This window comes from Macaca fascicularis, chromosome 1 (assembly GCF_037993035.2).
Source record: "Macaca fascicularis isolate 582-1 chromosome 1, T2T-MFA8v1.1".
Taxonomy (NCBI): Eukaryota; Metazoa; Chordata; class Mammalia; order Primates; family Cercopithecidae; genus Macaca; species Macaca fascicularis.
Genome location: NC_088375.1, coordinates 214,895,336 through 214,909,761, shown reverse-complemented (window position 1 = coordinate 214,909,761; position 14,426 = coordinate 214,895,336). Strand labels below are relative to the sequence as shown.

The window sequence follows — 14,426 nt, the reverse complement described above, 5'->3', positions numbered from 1 at the left end:
CTCTGTGTCAGCTTGTCGCTCTATGTTGGTTTTCTGTGTGTGTGTGTGTGTTAGCTTATCCCTCTGTGTCAACTTTTCCCTTGTGTGTCAGCTTCTCCCTCTATGTCAGCTTCTCTCTGTGTGTCAGCTTCTCCCTTCCTTGTATGTCACCTTCTCCCTCTGTGTCAGCTTCTCCCTTGTGTGTCAGCTTCTCTCTGTGTGTTCAGCTTCTCCCTCTTGTCAGCTTCTCCCTTGTGCGTAGGCTTCTCCCTCTGTGCCAGCTTCTCTATTGTGTGTCAGCTTCTCCCTCTGTTCCAGCTTCTCCCTTTTGTGTTAGCTTCTCCCTCTGTGTCAGCTTATCCCTTGCATGTCAGCTTCTCCCTCCCCCCATTCTTCCCTTGCTCACTTCCCGACAGCTGTATCTCCTGCAACCTCCCAGCAACATACTTTTTTGTGTCAGTCTGTTTCTAGGGACCTCAGTCTGCATCCATGTGGAGTGAGGAGCACTGCTCCAGTGGTTGTATAAATAAATGCCTCTGAGCTCAGAGGAAGGAGCAGTGAACTCTCTTGAGAAGGTCACAGAAATCTTCCCAGGAGACGTGGTATTTGAGAAGGCCTAAACTCTCCTTAAGTTTATGCTCTGCTCCTGTTTACTCCTCACTACAACCCTACCAGGCGGGTTCTATCACATTCACATTTGACAGAGGAGGAGACCAATTCTCAGAGAGCGAAGTAACCTGAACAAATCTACACAGCTATGAGGTGGGCCAGGACTTAAACTCTGGTCCCTTTTCCAAATCCAGTGCTCTTCCTCCTTGCCAGTCTCTCTGCCTAGACCTCTCGTTTGTGTGGCATTTTGAAGGTTTGAGGGCATTTTCATGCACTGACCTTCACAGCTATGACTCAGGCATGGTTCTCTCCATTTGATGAGTCATTTGGGGCTGCCTAGAACTGTGCTGAAGCTAAAGTAAGAGCACAGGACCAGAGGGCCAGAGGTTTGATGAGAGGCAAGAATGTAGAAAGCATGGCATTGCCTCCCACGCCAGCCCCTAGGGCAGCAGCCAGTAAGTTGCAGGGTCCTTAGGAGCCACCATCTGGGTCATTTGCTGGACCCATCAATTCAGCTTTTATCAACAGTGATAAAACACTGGTTGGCTTTCCTCCCCATAGAGAAAACAAGGTGGATGGAGCCTGCAAGCTCATTAAGGACAGAGGTCATGTCTGTTTTGTTCACCTCTTTATCCCTAGTGCCTTCTTAGCACAGTGCCTGGCACGAACTAATACTACTGACGATGATGGCTAACGTATATATCACACTTATGTTATGCCTTGCAGGGGTTCTGAGCACTTTGCATATATTTACTCACCAAATCTTCACATCTCCCGGCTAGATAAGTGCCATTATTACCCTCGTTTTGCAGATAAGGAAACTAGGCATGGAGAGACGGGCAGTAAATAAATATTTGAGGCATGAATGAATGAGAGAATGAGTGATAGGAGTCTTATCATACTTCAAGTTACAGAAATAAAAACAATAACTGCAAGCCCTCGAGTACCAACAGGAGGCTAAGCACAGGATGTGAATCAGGATTCTCCTTGAATCCTTTTGAATCCTCCCGATGAGACATATACAATTAATTCCAGTTTACCAATAAGGGTAACTGAAGCTGGCACAGGTCAGGTCATTTGCCCTGCAAACTGACGGGTCGCGGACTTAACCCCAGGTGTGTCTGACTCCAAAGCTGGCACTCCTAATCCTTGAAAGCTCTCCTGCTTCCATGTCTATCCAAAACACCACCGAGAAGACAAAACCCAAAACAACCCAAGCAGTGAAGCAAGTATCACAACACTCTTAGACTCTCATTTTAGATGCAATTCCAACAGGCTGCTCAGCTTCATTTATCAGGCCCAGCAGCCGGACAGGAATGGAGTTAGAGCAGCTTCTCTTAATAGGAAGGTAAGAGAGGGGTGATTAAAGCGATAATCAATGAAGCCTAGGAGCCTGGGCCACTGTGTGTTGGGGCAGTTGACTCCATCCACATCAAACTAGTGCACCTGGAGCACAATTATTGACTGCAAGTTGCCAAGGAAAGGTAGCATTGTGCAAGAGACTGCAAGGGCGGAGAGCAACGAACTCAGGAGCCTATGTCAAAGAAAGGGGTTGGAGCTGTTCTGCCACTTCCTGACAGATTTAAACTACCTGAGCCTCAGCTTCCGCCACCGGAGAGGTGCAGACAATGATTCTGGCCCCCCACAGAATGCCGGCAAGATTCCACAGGCTCTTGAAGGTGAAAACACTTGGCCAACAGTAGCCAAGGTGAGTTACAGTGTTTGATGCGTTCTGCTTAACAAGACTGGAAAGTAGGCTATATATTTTTGGATATTTTCCAACAAAACGGGGAAAATAATAAAAAACTGCGGTACAGTCATGCACCATATAATGACGTTTTGGTCCAGTGACAGGCCACACATACGACGGTGGTCCCATAAGATTATAAGGTAGCTGCCCTATATGGGCATACACTTTTTTATATTTTATGCCATATTTTAAATTGTACCTTTTCTATGTTTAGATCTGTTTGGATACACAAATACGTACTATTGTGTTATAACTGCCATTGTGTTACAGTATTTAGAACAGTAACATGCTGTACAGGTTTGTGGCCTAGAAGCAACAGGCTATACCATATAACCTAGCTGTGTAGTGGGCTAGACCATCTAGGTTTGGGTAAGCACATTCCAAGATGTTTGCACAATGACAAAATTGCCTAGCAATGAAGTTCTCAGCATGTATCCCCATTGTTAAGTGGCCCATGACTGTACTTCAAGGGTTAAGTTTCATCATCCAGAAACTTCCTTCTTGCAGATCCCCTCGGGAAGCTGATCACAGGAGCCATGACTAACTGCCAGCCTCTTGGCCTTGCTACTAGAATATCCACCTGGTTCACCTTCTGCTTAAAGGTTACCCATGATCTCAATCCACATGTCTAATGAGACCAAGGACAGGCAGAGCAGGACACTGGCTATCGACTCTGAAATCTAGAAGTCACTAATTCTAAATGGGGCCAACCACTCTGTGAGGACAAGCTGCTAAGAAACTGGGGCTCCCACCTTCAGCCAGCCCCTGGGGAGGTCATTTGAACTCCAAGCCAAATATGGCTGGGGAGGATACCAATAAGCAGCTTGCTGGATCACTCAGTGGAAACGCTAGCCTTGGAATCAGCACCACCATCATCATGGCTGAGTACCTATCACAAAGTAAGCACTGTGTGGGCAAAGCAGGGGATTCTGAGACAGGCAAGTTCCTGCCTTCAAGGAGCTCATAACCTACTGAAGGAGATATACACTGTAAGTGAAGATGATGTGATGAGAGTTAGCCCTCACTAAGCCCTTGGAACATGTGTTTTCTCATTTTAGCTGCACAACAATCCTGTGCTTATCATCTCCATTCTGGAGATGTGGAAACTGGATTCCAGCGAAGGTAAATCATTTACCTAACGTCTTCAGCTGGCAAGTGGTGGAGCCAGGATTCAGACTCAAGCTTTGGCATCAGAGGCCATGCCTGTGGTCCCTACGACCAGTGCAATGGACAGTACAGATAAGGGCCATGGGGGAACATGCAGGTGAGGAGCTTGAGGGTGGGACTCTGGGGTCCAGGGTAGGCTTTGGAAACAGCTGGATGTGGTTGTAAAATTGCTCTGCTGCTCATTCACCAGGGGGAACCCTGAGGCTCCATTGTTTTCTAAAGGGCTATGATGCCTCCATGAAGGAGCACTGTGAAGATGAAAGGAGCTGACTGAGAGAGGGTGCACAGCGCCATCTTGGGCATGTTCCACTGGACCGAAGGGGACCAGAGAGAGCACATGAGCTTTTGTGGGGAGGCTGTGGTCAGGAAAGGGCTTCACAGAAAAGATGGCTTTTAAGATGGGCCTTGGAGGATCAGTCAGTTTGGCTTAACTTCAAGGAAGGGAGCAGGGTGGGGTAGACATGAGCAAAGACACTGGAGATGAAAAAGCTGGGGCCCATCTGGGGAGCAAGCTGGCTGCAGCCCAGGGAGAGAGCTAGAGAGTAGATCGGGACATGGCTGGAAAGGAAGGTGAGTCTACATTTCAGCTGGCAGGGCAATGACCTCTGCCCATGTTTACTGAGATCCACTCTGGGTATGTGCCAGACACCAGGCATTATGGGGTCCATCCTTTGAAGATATCCTCTTTATAGAAGGTCGGGGACAAAGGCAGCAGAGGCACAGCAATGGACTGGCGCCTTCCTTTCCTCCTCTCCTGCCTCCCCCTGGGGCTGTGCATTACACAACACTGCAGAGCGAAAGGCATGTACTGCTGACATTAACTGCACGTACTGCTGACATTAACTGCACGTACTGCTGACATTAAACAGACCGCCATTTCACTGTGCACTGGCAAAGGCACGCGTGCGCACACACGCACACACACACGAGGTGAGAAGCCAATTTGATTCTCCAAAGGATTGCATAATTCTTAGGTGATTTTAAAATAGCTGATGAAGAATCCACTTTAATCTTTTTTGGGTGGGCGCTGAAGGGCTGAAGAGCATCGCTAAGACACTTTTGACAGAATCATTAACAAGAAATAAGCCGCCAGCACTCAGGTGCAAAACCAGCAGCTCCTAAAACCACCATCTTTTACACATTCTGAGGGCCACAGAAGCTTCCTGGATGACCAGAGTGTGTGAGGGGGCAACTCAAACGAGAGGCTGGGCCCAGCCCAGGCCCTCCCCAGCAACTCCCACGGGTCACGGCCTTCCCTTCTGAGATGAGCAGAAACACCACCACTGAAATGATCTTCTTTCACGGCCCCCAAAGAACTGCCTTGTCTGTGCTAATCACTTGGCACCTAATCGTGTCCAGCCTGTGCCTGCTATTCTACCCTGGGCTCAAATTGTATTGAAAATAATCTGATTTGTAACTGTTCATCAGCGTGAAAAGCATTCTCTCAACCAGATTGTGAACGTCTTGAAAGACGGTTAGAATTGCGCTCCTGTCGCAATCCTGTGTCCACATGTCCAGGACAGACCAGACAGCAAATATTTTGCCACATGCTAGATAATGAATCTATCGTTCTTTTTTTCTTTGTTTTTGGAGAGATAGGGCCTCACCATGTTGCCCATGGCTGGTCTCAAACTCCTGGCTTCAAGTGATCCTCCCACCTCGGTCTGTCAAAGTGCTGGGATTACAGCCATGAGCCACCATGCTTGGCCTGAATTTATGGTTCGTGCACGTCTACTAACATTATCTTCTAATGATACTGTCAGTAAATTATTCATCTGCGTATCCCATGAGTCTAGAACAGAGCTTGGCAGACAAGAGTCCAGTTAAGGCTTCTTTCGAAGAAATCTTAATTCCACCTTGGAAGAAAGACTTCATCCATGAGGTTGGGACCTGAAGGGTGAACGACGGGAATTAGGCAGATGAGGGAGGGTCGGGAGGAATCTTCTAGGGTCAGAGGGAGTGTGAGGGTGTGTATATGTGTGGTCAGAAATGGGCTTCCAAGCACCCACGGAGGAGCAATTCACCTTGGAGAGAATCAGAAGACATTAGAACTGGAGGGAGGGAGAAAAACAAGGAAGCGTAGGCAGGCAAGTTTGCAGGCCTGATGGCAGAAGGCTGAGGAAGTTTCCATCTGATGGCTTCTATTTTTTCTCTGAAGAGGGCAGTAAAGGTGTCTTCTAAGAGGGAGGAGGGAGGGAGGGAGGTGGGAGAGGGAAAGGTGGGAGGTTTCGGGAGCAAAACGACGTTTTGAAATAGCTATTGAGAAGAAAGCAGAGGCTGGGTGAGGTGGCTCATGTCTGTAATCCCAGCACTTTAAGAGGCTGAGGCGGGAGGATCACTTGAGCCCAAGACTTCGAGACCAACCTCAGCAGCATGGCAGAACCCTATTCTACAAAATATAATAAAAATTAGCCAGGCATGGTGATGCACGCCTGTAGTCCCAGCTACAAGGCAGGCTGAGCTGGGGAGGTCCAGGCTGCAGTGAGCTGTGATTGCACCACCGCACTCCAGCCTGGGTGAAGGGGCAAGACCCTGTCTCCCCTTCAAAAAAAAAAAAAAATGGAAGAAAGAAGAAAGGAGGGAGAGAGAACCCAATGGTTGGTCGGGGATGGAAGTGCAGGGCTGATGGTCTAATTGAGGTTAGAAACCTCGTGTTTGTTACACCAAGGTGTGTGGCTGGCCAAGACTTCTTCAGTACCCATGTGTAGGCGGACTGATTTGGCTTGGGGTTTCATCAGATGGAAGGAGAGCAGGACTCGGGGAGGGAGGATCCTTTTGAGAAGGCTGAGGGATGGGCCAGGATAGGGAAGAAGCAGGTTGATAGCAAGGGGGAAAGCAGAGACAGCAATGGACAGGTAGCCCAAAGATGGTGAAAAACAGATACAGCAGAAGTGACTCAAGCGGCTGGAAGTGGAAGAGATTGTGGCTGGGGACATCAAAGGAGGTGCAGATGCTGTTGATAAGGTTCCCAGTGTGGCCCGGGGTGGGAGGCTGATGTGAAAATGAGGAGGTCAGGGATCTGGCACTGAAAGGGCTGTACTGAGGATGGGGACCCTGCTCCCCGCAACTCAGATACCCTAGAAGCATCCACTCAGAGTCTAGGGTTCCGAGAATCCATCAGTCCCACAGCCTCATTTTAAAACCAGGGACACTGAGAGGCTCAGGACCTGACCCAAAGTGAGAAACGGGGTTTGAGACTAGTGGTGCTGCTCCCCGCGCCTCCACGCCCCGGCTAGGGCTCTCCTTCTCCCAGACACTCTCCCCAGCGAGAAACAGAGGCAGGTGACGCTAGGAAGAGGAGGAGAGAAGGAGGCCGCAGGTCCCTGTCGCCTCCAGGCCAGGCAATACGGCTGGCAATCCACCGACCTGGAGCTCATGGCCTCCGCCCTCCTGGCCCAGCGGCCCCCACCGACCCCACCTGACCCGACCCGACCAGACCCAACTGGACCCCACCCGACCCAGGCCGGTTCCGGTCACGGCGGAAGCACGTGGCCCCCCACCCCGCGGCGTTGCCCGGGAGACCAGGGCTGTTTACCAGCGGGACAGAGCTGGGCGCAGGCGGCGGATGGAGCGGAACGGCTAGGTGAGCGCGGCTGCCAGACCCGGCGGCCTGCCCTTGGCCTCCGCCAGGCCTGGAAGGGGCCGGGAGAAGCCAGTCCCCGAGCCCCCAGCACGTCACCCTTGAGGGCCTCCCCAGCCCCAGCCCCAGGGACGCGAACCCCGGGAGACAGGCGAGGAACCTGGAGAAAAGTCTGCTCCCGAGGCAAAGCAAGCCTGGCCAGAGCTCACCTTTACCAAAGGGACCTATGCAACCGCTGGGCCATGCCCTCCAGGCTGGGATGTAGCGATGGGGACACAGACCCAGGGAGAGAAAAGGACGTCCCAGTCTCCGGCAGGGCAGAGACCGGAACCAGATGGACCCTCCCCCAGTCCTGTGCTCTTTCACTGAAGTCAGTTCTCACTTTCTAAACGCTCTTTCTCGCCCCTCCCCCAGATCCCTCCTCCACCCCTTAAGCCTGTTGCCTTCTAGGGCGCTGGAACTTGGACATAATTGAGTTACCCCCACCACTTCCTTGCCCTTCTGTCTCTGGAATCATCCCTAATTCTCTTTCCAAACATTTGATCACTTGGTGGCTTGTGGTTCAGTGTGGCACTCTGCATAGGACAGTGTATTCTAATCACTAGTTTGGGGTAGAACTGGGAATGGTACCAGAGTTTTTTCATTCTCAGGCCAACCACCATCTCCTGTTGGTTCTTCAGAGCATTTTTATCCTGAAAGCCTGGTGGGGGTGTGGGTTGGGGGTGGGGAGTGGCAACGGATAGGATTAACTGATACAGTTTTAAAAGACCAATTCAAATGTATGTATCTTGGTATATACCAGCAGATGGTATGTAGGTGGTTATATTTTACTGCATATACTGTAGGCTTAGATTTGGGTTGTGAGTGAAATAGGGTGGTCTGACCCTGTGGTGGGTGGTGGGCACCCTTAGAAAGCAGGAGCCCTGCTTTAGCTTCCCCCATCCACATTTCCTTCTTTCCAGTTGATTTGCTGATGAATCTTAAGGAATGGGCACCTGCCCTTCTGGCAACTTCTTGGAAACAGTTGGCAGTGTTTGCTTCCTGACTCCTAGCAGGCCTCTGGGGCGCAGCTATTGTGTTTAAGTAAACAGGCCACTCGCCTATTCAGCTTGGCAGCTTGGTAGATGCCTACGCCTAGATCTTGTCAAATCAGTTTGTGGTTGAGCGGCTGCCAGGCCTAGAGGTGGTGAAATGAACTGAGCAGGGATAATGATGGCTGCTGCTAGGAGCCTTCCTGGACTGAGGGCGGCGGGCAGAGTTCAGGACCCGACGTGTGAATATAAAGGCACAGTTGGCCCAGATCCCCAGACACCTGTTTCCCCAACCGCCCCATCCCTATGTGATGGCTGCTGGGGAGAGCTGGTGTTCCCTCCGTGTAACAGATGGTCCCTGTGCTCGGGAGGAGGCAGTGGGTTATGAAAGCAGGTTGGATATAATGGTTTTACCTGAAGGAGGTGTTAGTCTCTAAATAACCATGAGTGGGCTCCTAGGAATTAGTCATAATTGAGGTTTTTCTCTGAGATAGCTCACAGTCATGTTATCTTATGACCAGGGTGTCTTGAATATGACACCCCCTGAACATGGATAATTATATAGAACCAAAAGGTATAGAAAGTGCATGCACATACTCAAGTTTTACTGTTAAAAATAATCCCTCAGAGAGCCTGTGAGAACACATGACTCTCCTCATCAAAGTTGTTAAGGAAGAGGTTTCTAAGTTACCAAACTCACTGACAGCTAAACCTTCCTGAGGCATGTGTGGGTGTTGGAAGCCAAGCCTGTGATAATTCTGTAGAAGCTGTGGCAAATTAATAGCCATTCCACAAGTGGGGAGGGTGGGCCGAGAGGGGCGTGGGTTTGCCTGTGGAGCTTATCTTTGGCAGAACAGTTGGACAGTTATGACCTTCTCCTGCCATCCTGAGTGAAAGTGCAGAGCTGCTAATTGCCAGAGAAAGACTTGAGAATGAGACTAAAGGGGGAAAAACACATTCTTCACAGTTGATCAGAAAATAGATGAAATTAACAAGGAGATGGGCAGTCTTTTTTGATGCCAAAACTTTGCTAAGGAGAAGGCTCCTGAGCTACTAGCAGCCAGACTGGGTGTGAAAGACGAGGGAGAAGTGGAAAATGGGGAGTGGAGAGAGACTCAGGCTGTGAGTAGAATGCAGCCGACATAGAGGCCTTTAAAAGAGGGTAGCTTTGTCCCAGATTTTGAATTGAGCAGGACATCAGGAAGATACAGGGATGCTGTGTTTTGTTTGGTCCTGGTTTGAGTGGAGAGGAAGCAGATACTCCCTAAAATTAGGCAGCAGTGGTTACATGCACGGAATGGTAAGGTTAGAATACATACCCTGAGAGGCTCAGATTACATTGAAGATTTTGTGATGAAAGGAATGAATTTGCAGGAAGTAATCATTCTACGGGAAGTGAATTTGAGGTAAGTAAAATGTAGAATTAGAAGAGAAGTGATCAACTCAGGATTTTTTTTTCACGTTTTTGAGGCAACTGAATAGGTGGTAGCTCATTGCAATCCACCTCCCTGTGTTTCTGTGCAGTGGACAGGGCAGGCATGAGTTTCAGGACTCACCCAGCTGGTTGACTAGGAGTAGAATCACCAAGGACACAGGGGAAAATTTCTAGAGCAAAACAAGGAAGGCTTTTGAATTTAGCAGACAGAAAGCACTAAACAGACAACCCAAAGCAAACAACAACAACAACAACAACAACAAAATCCCTTAACGTTTAATTAAGTTTCTACCATGCACTAAGCCTGGTGCTTCTCGCCTTACCTACATTATTTCATGTTATTATCCTCATGTTACAGAAAAAAAGACTGATGTTCTGAGGTATTTAAGTAATACCTCTAAGATCATTTAGCTAATTTGATAGATGAGGAAAGTTTTGTGCCGGAAAGGTCTAGTGATTGCCCCTTGATCAGGTAGCTAGCCAGTGGCAGAGAAGCTGAAATTGAACCCACACCTTGTGACACCCAGTCCTCTGTCCTTTGCTCCCAAATATGCTGTTTCTTGGGGATCATGAATCACTGGAAAGTCACCAGAAGGTCTTTAGAAGGCTAGGAGAGGCCAGGTTCACTTGTGAGCAGAAAAGTCAGGAGTCACAGTGGTGGTCAGGACTCAGAGGGAGGCAGGGAGCCCAACAAGATGTCTGCAATGTTTAGGGAAAGATGCAACTGGAGATTGGGAGGAGGAGGTGCTGGTAGTAGTGTTAGTGAAGTGGCCACCAAGATGGCAATGAAAGAGGAGGTGTCATGGTTTAGCAATTCCGGGTCTGCACAGAGAAATGTTCACGCCTCCCACCATGCTTCAGTTCATTGCTTCTGGCGGATTTAACCAGGACTCACATAGACTCTTGGTGGGAGATCCAGATACAGAGGCCCCAGGGTGCCTATCAGGTAGCTGGGAAGACAGAAGTCTGAACAGCTCGGGAGGCTGAGGCACAAGAATTGCTTGAACCTGGGAGGCGGAGATTGCAATGAGCTGAGATCGTGTCACTGCATTGCAGCCTGAGTGATGGAGTGAGACTCTGTCTCAAAAAAAAAAAAAAAAAAAAAAGAAAGAAAGAAAGAAGGAAATGTGAGCAGCTAGTAGACATACAGAATGTGATGTGCTGGGCTCAGGAAGCAGCTTGTATGGGTACAGAGGACACAGGACCGGGTGTCACAAGACCTGGGTCCTATCTCTTGCTCTGCCACCAGCTGGCTGTGTGACCATCAGGAAATCACTCTACCTTTCTGGCTCACACATCTGTAGAATTAGCATATGCCCAGAGTTGCTATAGGACAGCGACCAACAAATGATGGCCCACAGCCCAAATCCGGCCTGTCACCTATTTTGTGTGGCTCATGAACTTAGAATAGCTTTCACATTTTAAAATCATTGAAGAAGAATCAAAAGAGCGTATTTTGTGACACATGAAAATTATCTGAAATTCAAATTTCAGAGTCCAAAAATGAAGTTTTCTTGAAACACAGCAGGTTTTCTGGTTTTTACCAGAAACTTCCCCCCTCCTACAAGAGTAAGAATTAGTCCCCCACCTTAATCATGCTTAGGTGCAATACTTTTTATTTTCTTGATAGCAGTTGTTACTCTTTGAAAATGTCTATTTACTTGTGGCGTTTAACCCCCGTCTTTCCTCACTATAATGATTTACATTGCAAGGACTTCGTTTCGCTGATGCCTCCCAAGTGCCTAAAATAAATGAATGCATGCCTGAATGAATAAATTGCAGCTGGTGCCCCTTTCTAGATGCCAGAAATTTGTGCTTATTCTGGGCACTCAGGGAGGGAATGGCTTGGATCTAGGAGTCCCAGGAAGTTTAACCCACGGTCTCCTGTTTTTTTCCTGCTTCCTTAGGGGTCTTGAGAAGCAATGGCCACAGAAGCCCCTGTGAATATAGCACCACCTGAGTGTAGCACTGTTGTCAGCACAGCAGTTGACAACCTCATTTGGCAGCCAAACTCACTAAATATGCACATGATAAGGCCCAAGTCCGCCAAGGGACGGACAAGACCAAGTCTGCAAAAATCCCAGGGCGCAGAGGTGTGCGCTCATCATATACCATCTCCGCCTCCAGCCATTCCCTATGAGTCGCCAAGCAGCCAAAAACCAGGAGCCTGTGCACCCAAATCTCCAAACCAGGGAGCTTCTGACGAGATCCCTGAGCTGCTGCAGCAAGTTCCCATTGGAGCTTCCTCTTCTCTCAATAAGTATCCAGTCCTTCCTTCTATCAACAGAAAGAACCCGGAGGAGGAGGCTGTGGAAAGCGTCGCCAAAAAGGCCAGCTCACTGCAACTGAGCAGTATCCAGGCTCTTTACCAAGAGGAGACCTGCAGCATGAAGACAAGTGAACAAGATTCCAGAGCTCAAGCTTTTGCCATGGAGAGGAAATTCATCATCCGAACCAAGAAACAGGGCTCTTCCAGGGCTGGAAACCTGGAGGAACCATCGGACCAAGAACCAAGGTTGCTGCTTGCTGTCAGATCACCAACAGGCCAAAGGTTTGTACGCCATTTCCGGCCAACTGATGATTTGCAAACCATTGTTGCTGTGGCGGAACAGAAAAACAAAACCTCCTACCGACACTGCAGCATTGAAACAATGGAGGTGCCCAGGAGGCGATTTTCTGACCTCACCAAATCTCTACAAGAGTGCCGAATCCCCCACAAGTCTGTGCTGGGCATCTCACTGGAAGATGGGGAAGGGTGGCCCTGAGTCTACAGCCACCCAGCTGAGGTCCTGGGTCTCTGAGCAAAGGAGCATGCTTGGGCGTCGTGGCCTCCCAGGCAGCCTGTTTCAAGTGCCATGTGGACCTGGTGCAACTGGGAAGCGTGGGACTCTCGTTTCCACTGCGTGTCCTCTGAAGCAGTGAAATCTGTGCCTGCGCCAAGTGCGCTGAGAAGGCTCCCTTCCAGCTGTTCCATTCTCTCCGCCACCAGCATAACTGGCAAGTTACCAAGGCTGTTCCTGAAACAGTGGTGATCACGACTTCTCCTTTCCAGAGTTTGGGGTCCTTCTAAACTAATGGTCCTTTTGGAACACCAGCTTGCCTTTACAGTGAACTCTGATTCTCTTGAAGCCAATGCTTTCCTTTCTGTATTTGATGCAGGATTAAACACTTCCCAGAGTGGATTCTAGTCTGGTAAATAACCAGGGTGTAGGAACTATCTAACTGGCATTTGTGTTTCTTGCAAGTATTTTAAAGAAATACTTGTTGACCCCGTCTTTGGAAGTAGCCCTTGGCCATGCATGGTTAGTTTCTTAGGGATTTATTATTTGTATGAGGTGGCATCGAAGGGAAGAATGGGTTTTCTTCCCCCAAAACATCAGCTTTTCTAAAATAGTTCTAGAGCTTGAAAGTAAGTTGCTTCCGTGAGCATGGATTACCCAGTAGCTACTTTTAAATAGAGACTGACTAGGTTTACAACTTCTGGTAGCTACTTTGTGGGCTGAAATCTTCCAAAACAGAAAAAGCCAGTGCAATCTGATTTCTTTTGTTTTTGTCAGTAATGGAATCTTTTGTTTTTAAAATGTACAAACCTCTAAGTCTAAACGGGTTTGTACTGACAACTTCCTTGGCTTATCTGGGGTTGGAGCAGTTGTTTTATTCCCCAGTTTGTGTGTTGCCCACTTCAAACATGGAGTGTCCTTTGGAGCTGTGACAGAGGTGCCTGTTCTGACTTAGAACCTCTGGAGGAGGAGGGAGGTGCCTTGGTCTGGTGTTACTCTGCTGTGCCTGTACTGAAAGACCATGTGCCCCAAGCATCTGGTTGGCCGTCATGAAGTACATCAGCCTGTCTTAGCCTGAGCTGCTTTGAAGACCATGGAGTCTTGTGTTTCCAACTTTGAAGTGATGATATGGACGATTTGCCAATGTTCTCTTCTATTGCAAGTTCAGCCAGACTCCATGACTCATCTGATCCCTTTTATGGCCAAATCATCCTTCAGAGTAGGGAACACTCAGACGTTCTGGGCATGTTGTTCCCCCAGAGCTTGGTCATCACGAAGCCCTGAGTTCTGGTGTGTACCCCCGCCTCCTGGGTATACAGAGAGAAGGCAGGAATCAGGAGTTCCAGAAGCATATAAATGTGGCTACCCCAGCAACAAGCGCATCCTGTGCTCAGATAAGGTGCATGGTTGGGAGTGTTTTTGTTGCATACTGAGGCTTAGCCGTGGAGATGGGCACCACTGCCATTTGCTCAGAAGAAAGCGGCTGGCCTTGTCCTAACTGTATCCCACACCACCCAGATCACTCTAGAATAGGTTATTTCTGAACGTTTTACAGAATTTCTTAATACCATCCTGGTTTGGTCAGCCATTCCTTTGATTGGAAAGGTCAGCTGGGGCCAGTGGTGCCTCGGGCAGGCCCACACAACTGGCCACCTCTTCCCGTTAATGACCACAGCAGAGGGAACTTGAGCCCAGAACCTAAAAGTACAGGAATTTCACTTCCCACCAGGACTCGGGCATGTAACTCTACGTCTGATCTAGGAGGCTGGGGGAAGAGCCTCCCATAAAATCACACCTACTCCGTGGTAAGAATAAAATGCCACCCACCTGGGACTTGGTAATTTCTCCAGACAGGAAAGCTTTAGAAAACTTGAGTGAAATGGAGCAAGCTTGAAGGAGTTAGAATCTTCTACGCTTAGGATTTGCTGCTGCTGGTGAGCTTAGAATTTTGGGGTTGGGAAAAAGTGGAAGGCATAAGCATAGAAATATTTTAGGATATATGAATAAAGCTAGACTCAAACCATCATAATAAACTTTTTTTTTTTGGACAAAAGATGATGTTACTAACAATAAAAACCAACTTGTGTGAAACTGA

General features: G+C 48.7%; 2 protein-coding genes across 3 annotated transcripts in view; one reads left to right on the top strand and one right to left on the bottom strand.

Annotated features, from left to right (window-relative positions):
* PLA2G2C (phospholipase A2 group IIC) overlaps positions 1–7,381 on the bottom strand; it is a 24,219-nt gene extending 16,838 nt beyond the window's left edge. The window contains exon 1 of the mRNA XM_015441517.4: positions 7,295–7,381. The gene's annotated coding sequence lies outside the window, so the exon portion shown is untranslated. The remainder of the gene's footprint in view (positions 1–7,294) is intronic.
* On the top strand, positions 7,045–14,426 carry UBXN10 (UBX domain protein 10). Of its 2 annotated transcripts, none has more exons than XM_005544557.5 (2): positions 7,045–7,088; positions 11,459–14,426. In XM_005544557.5, the coding sequence occupies exon 2, from the start codon at positions 11,474–11,476 to the stop codon at positions 12,314–12,316; it is 843 nt and encodes a 280-aa protein (XP_005544614.1). In that variant the 5' UTR covers positions 7,045–7,088; positions 11,459–11,473; the 3' UTR covers positions 12,317–14,426. The 2 variants fall into 2 exon arrangements, with proteins under 2 accessions (XP_005544614.1, XP_005544615.1); XM_005544558.5 differs by having other exon boundaries at positions 7,045–7,455.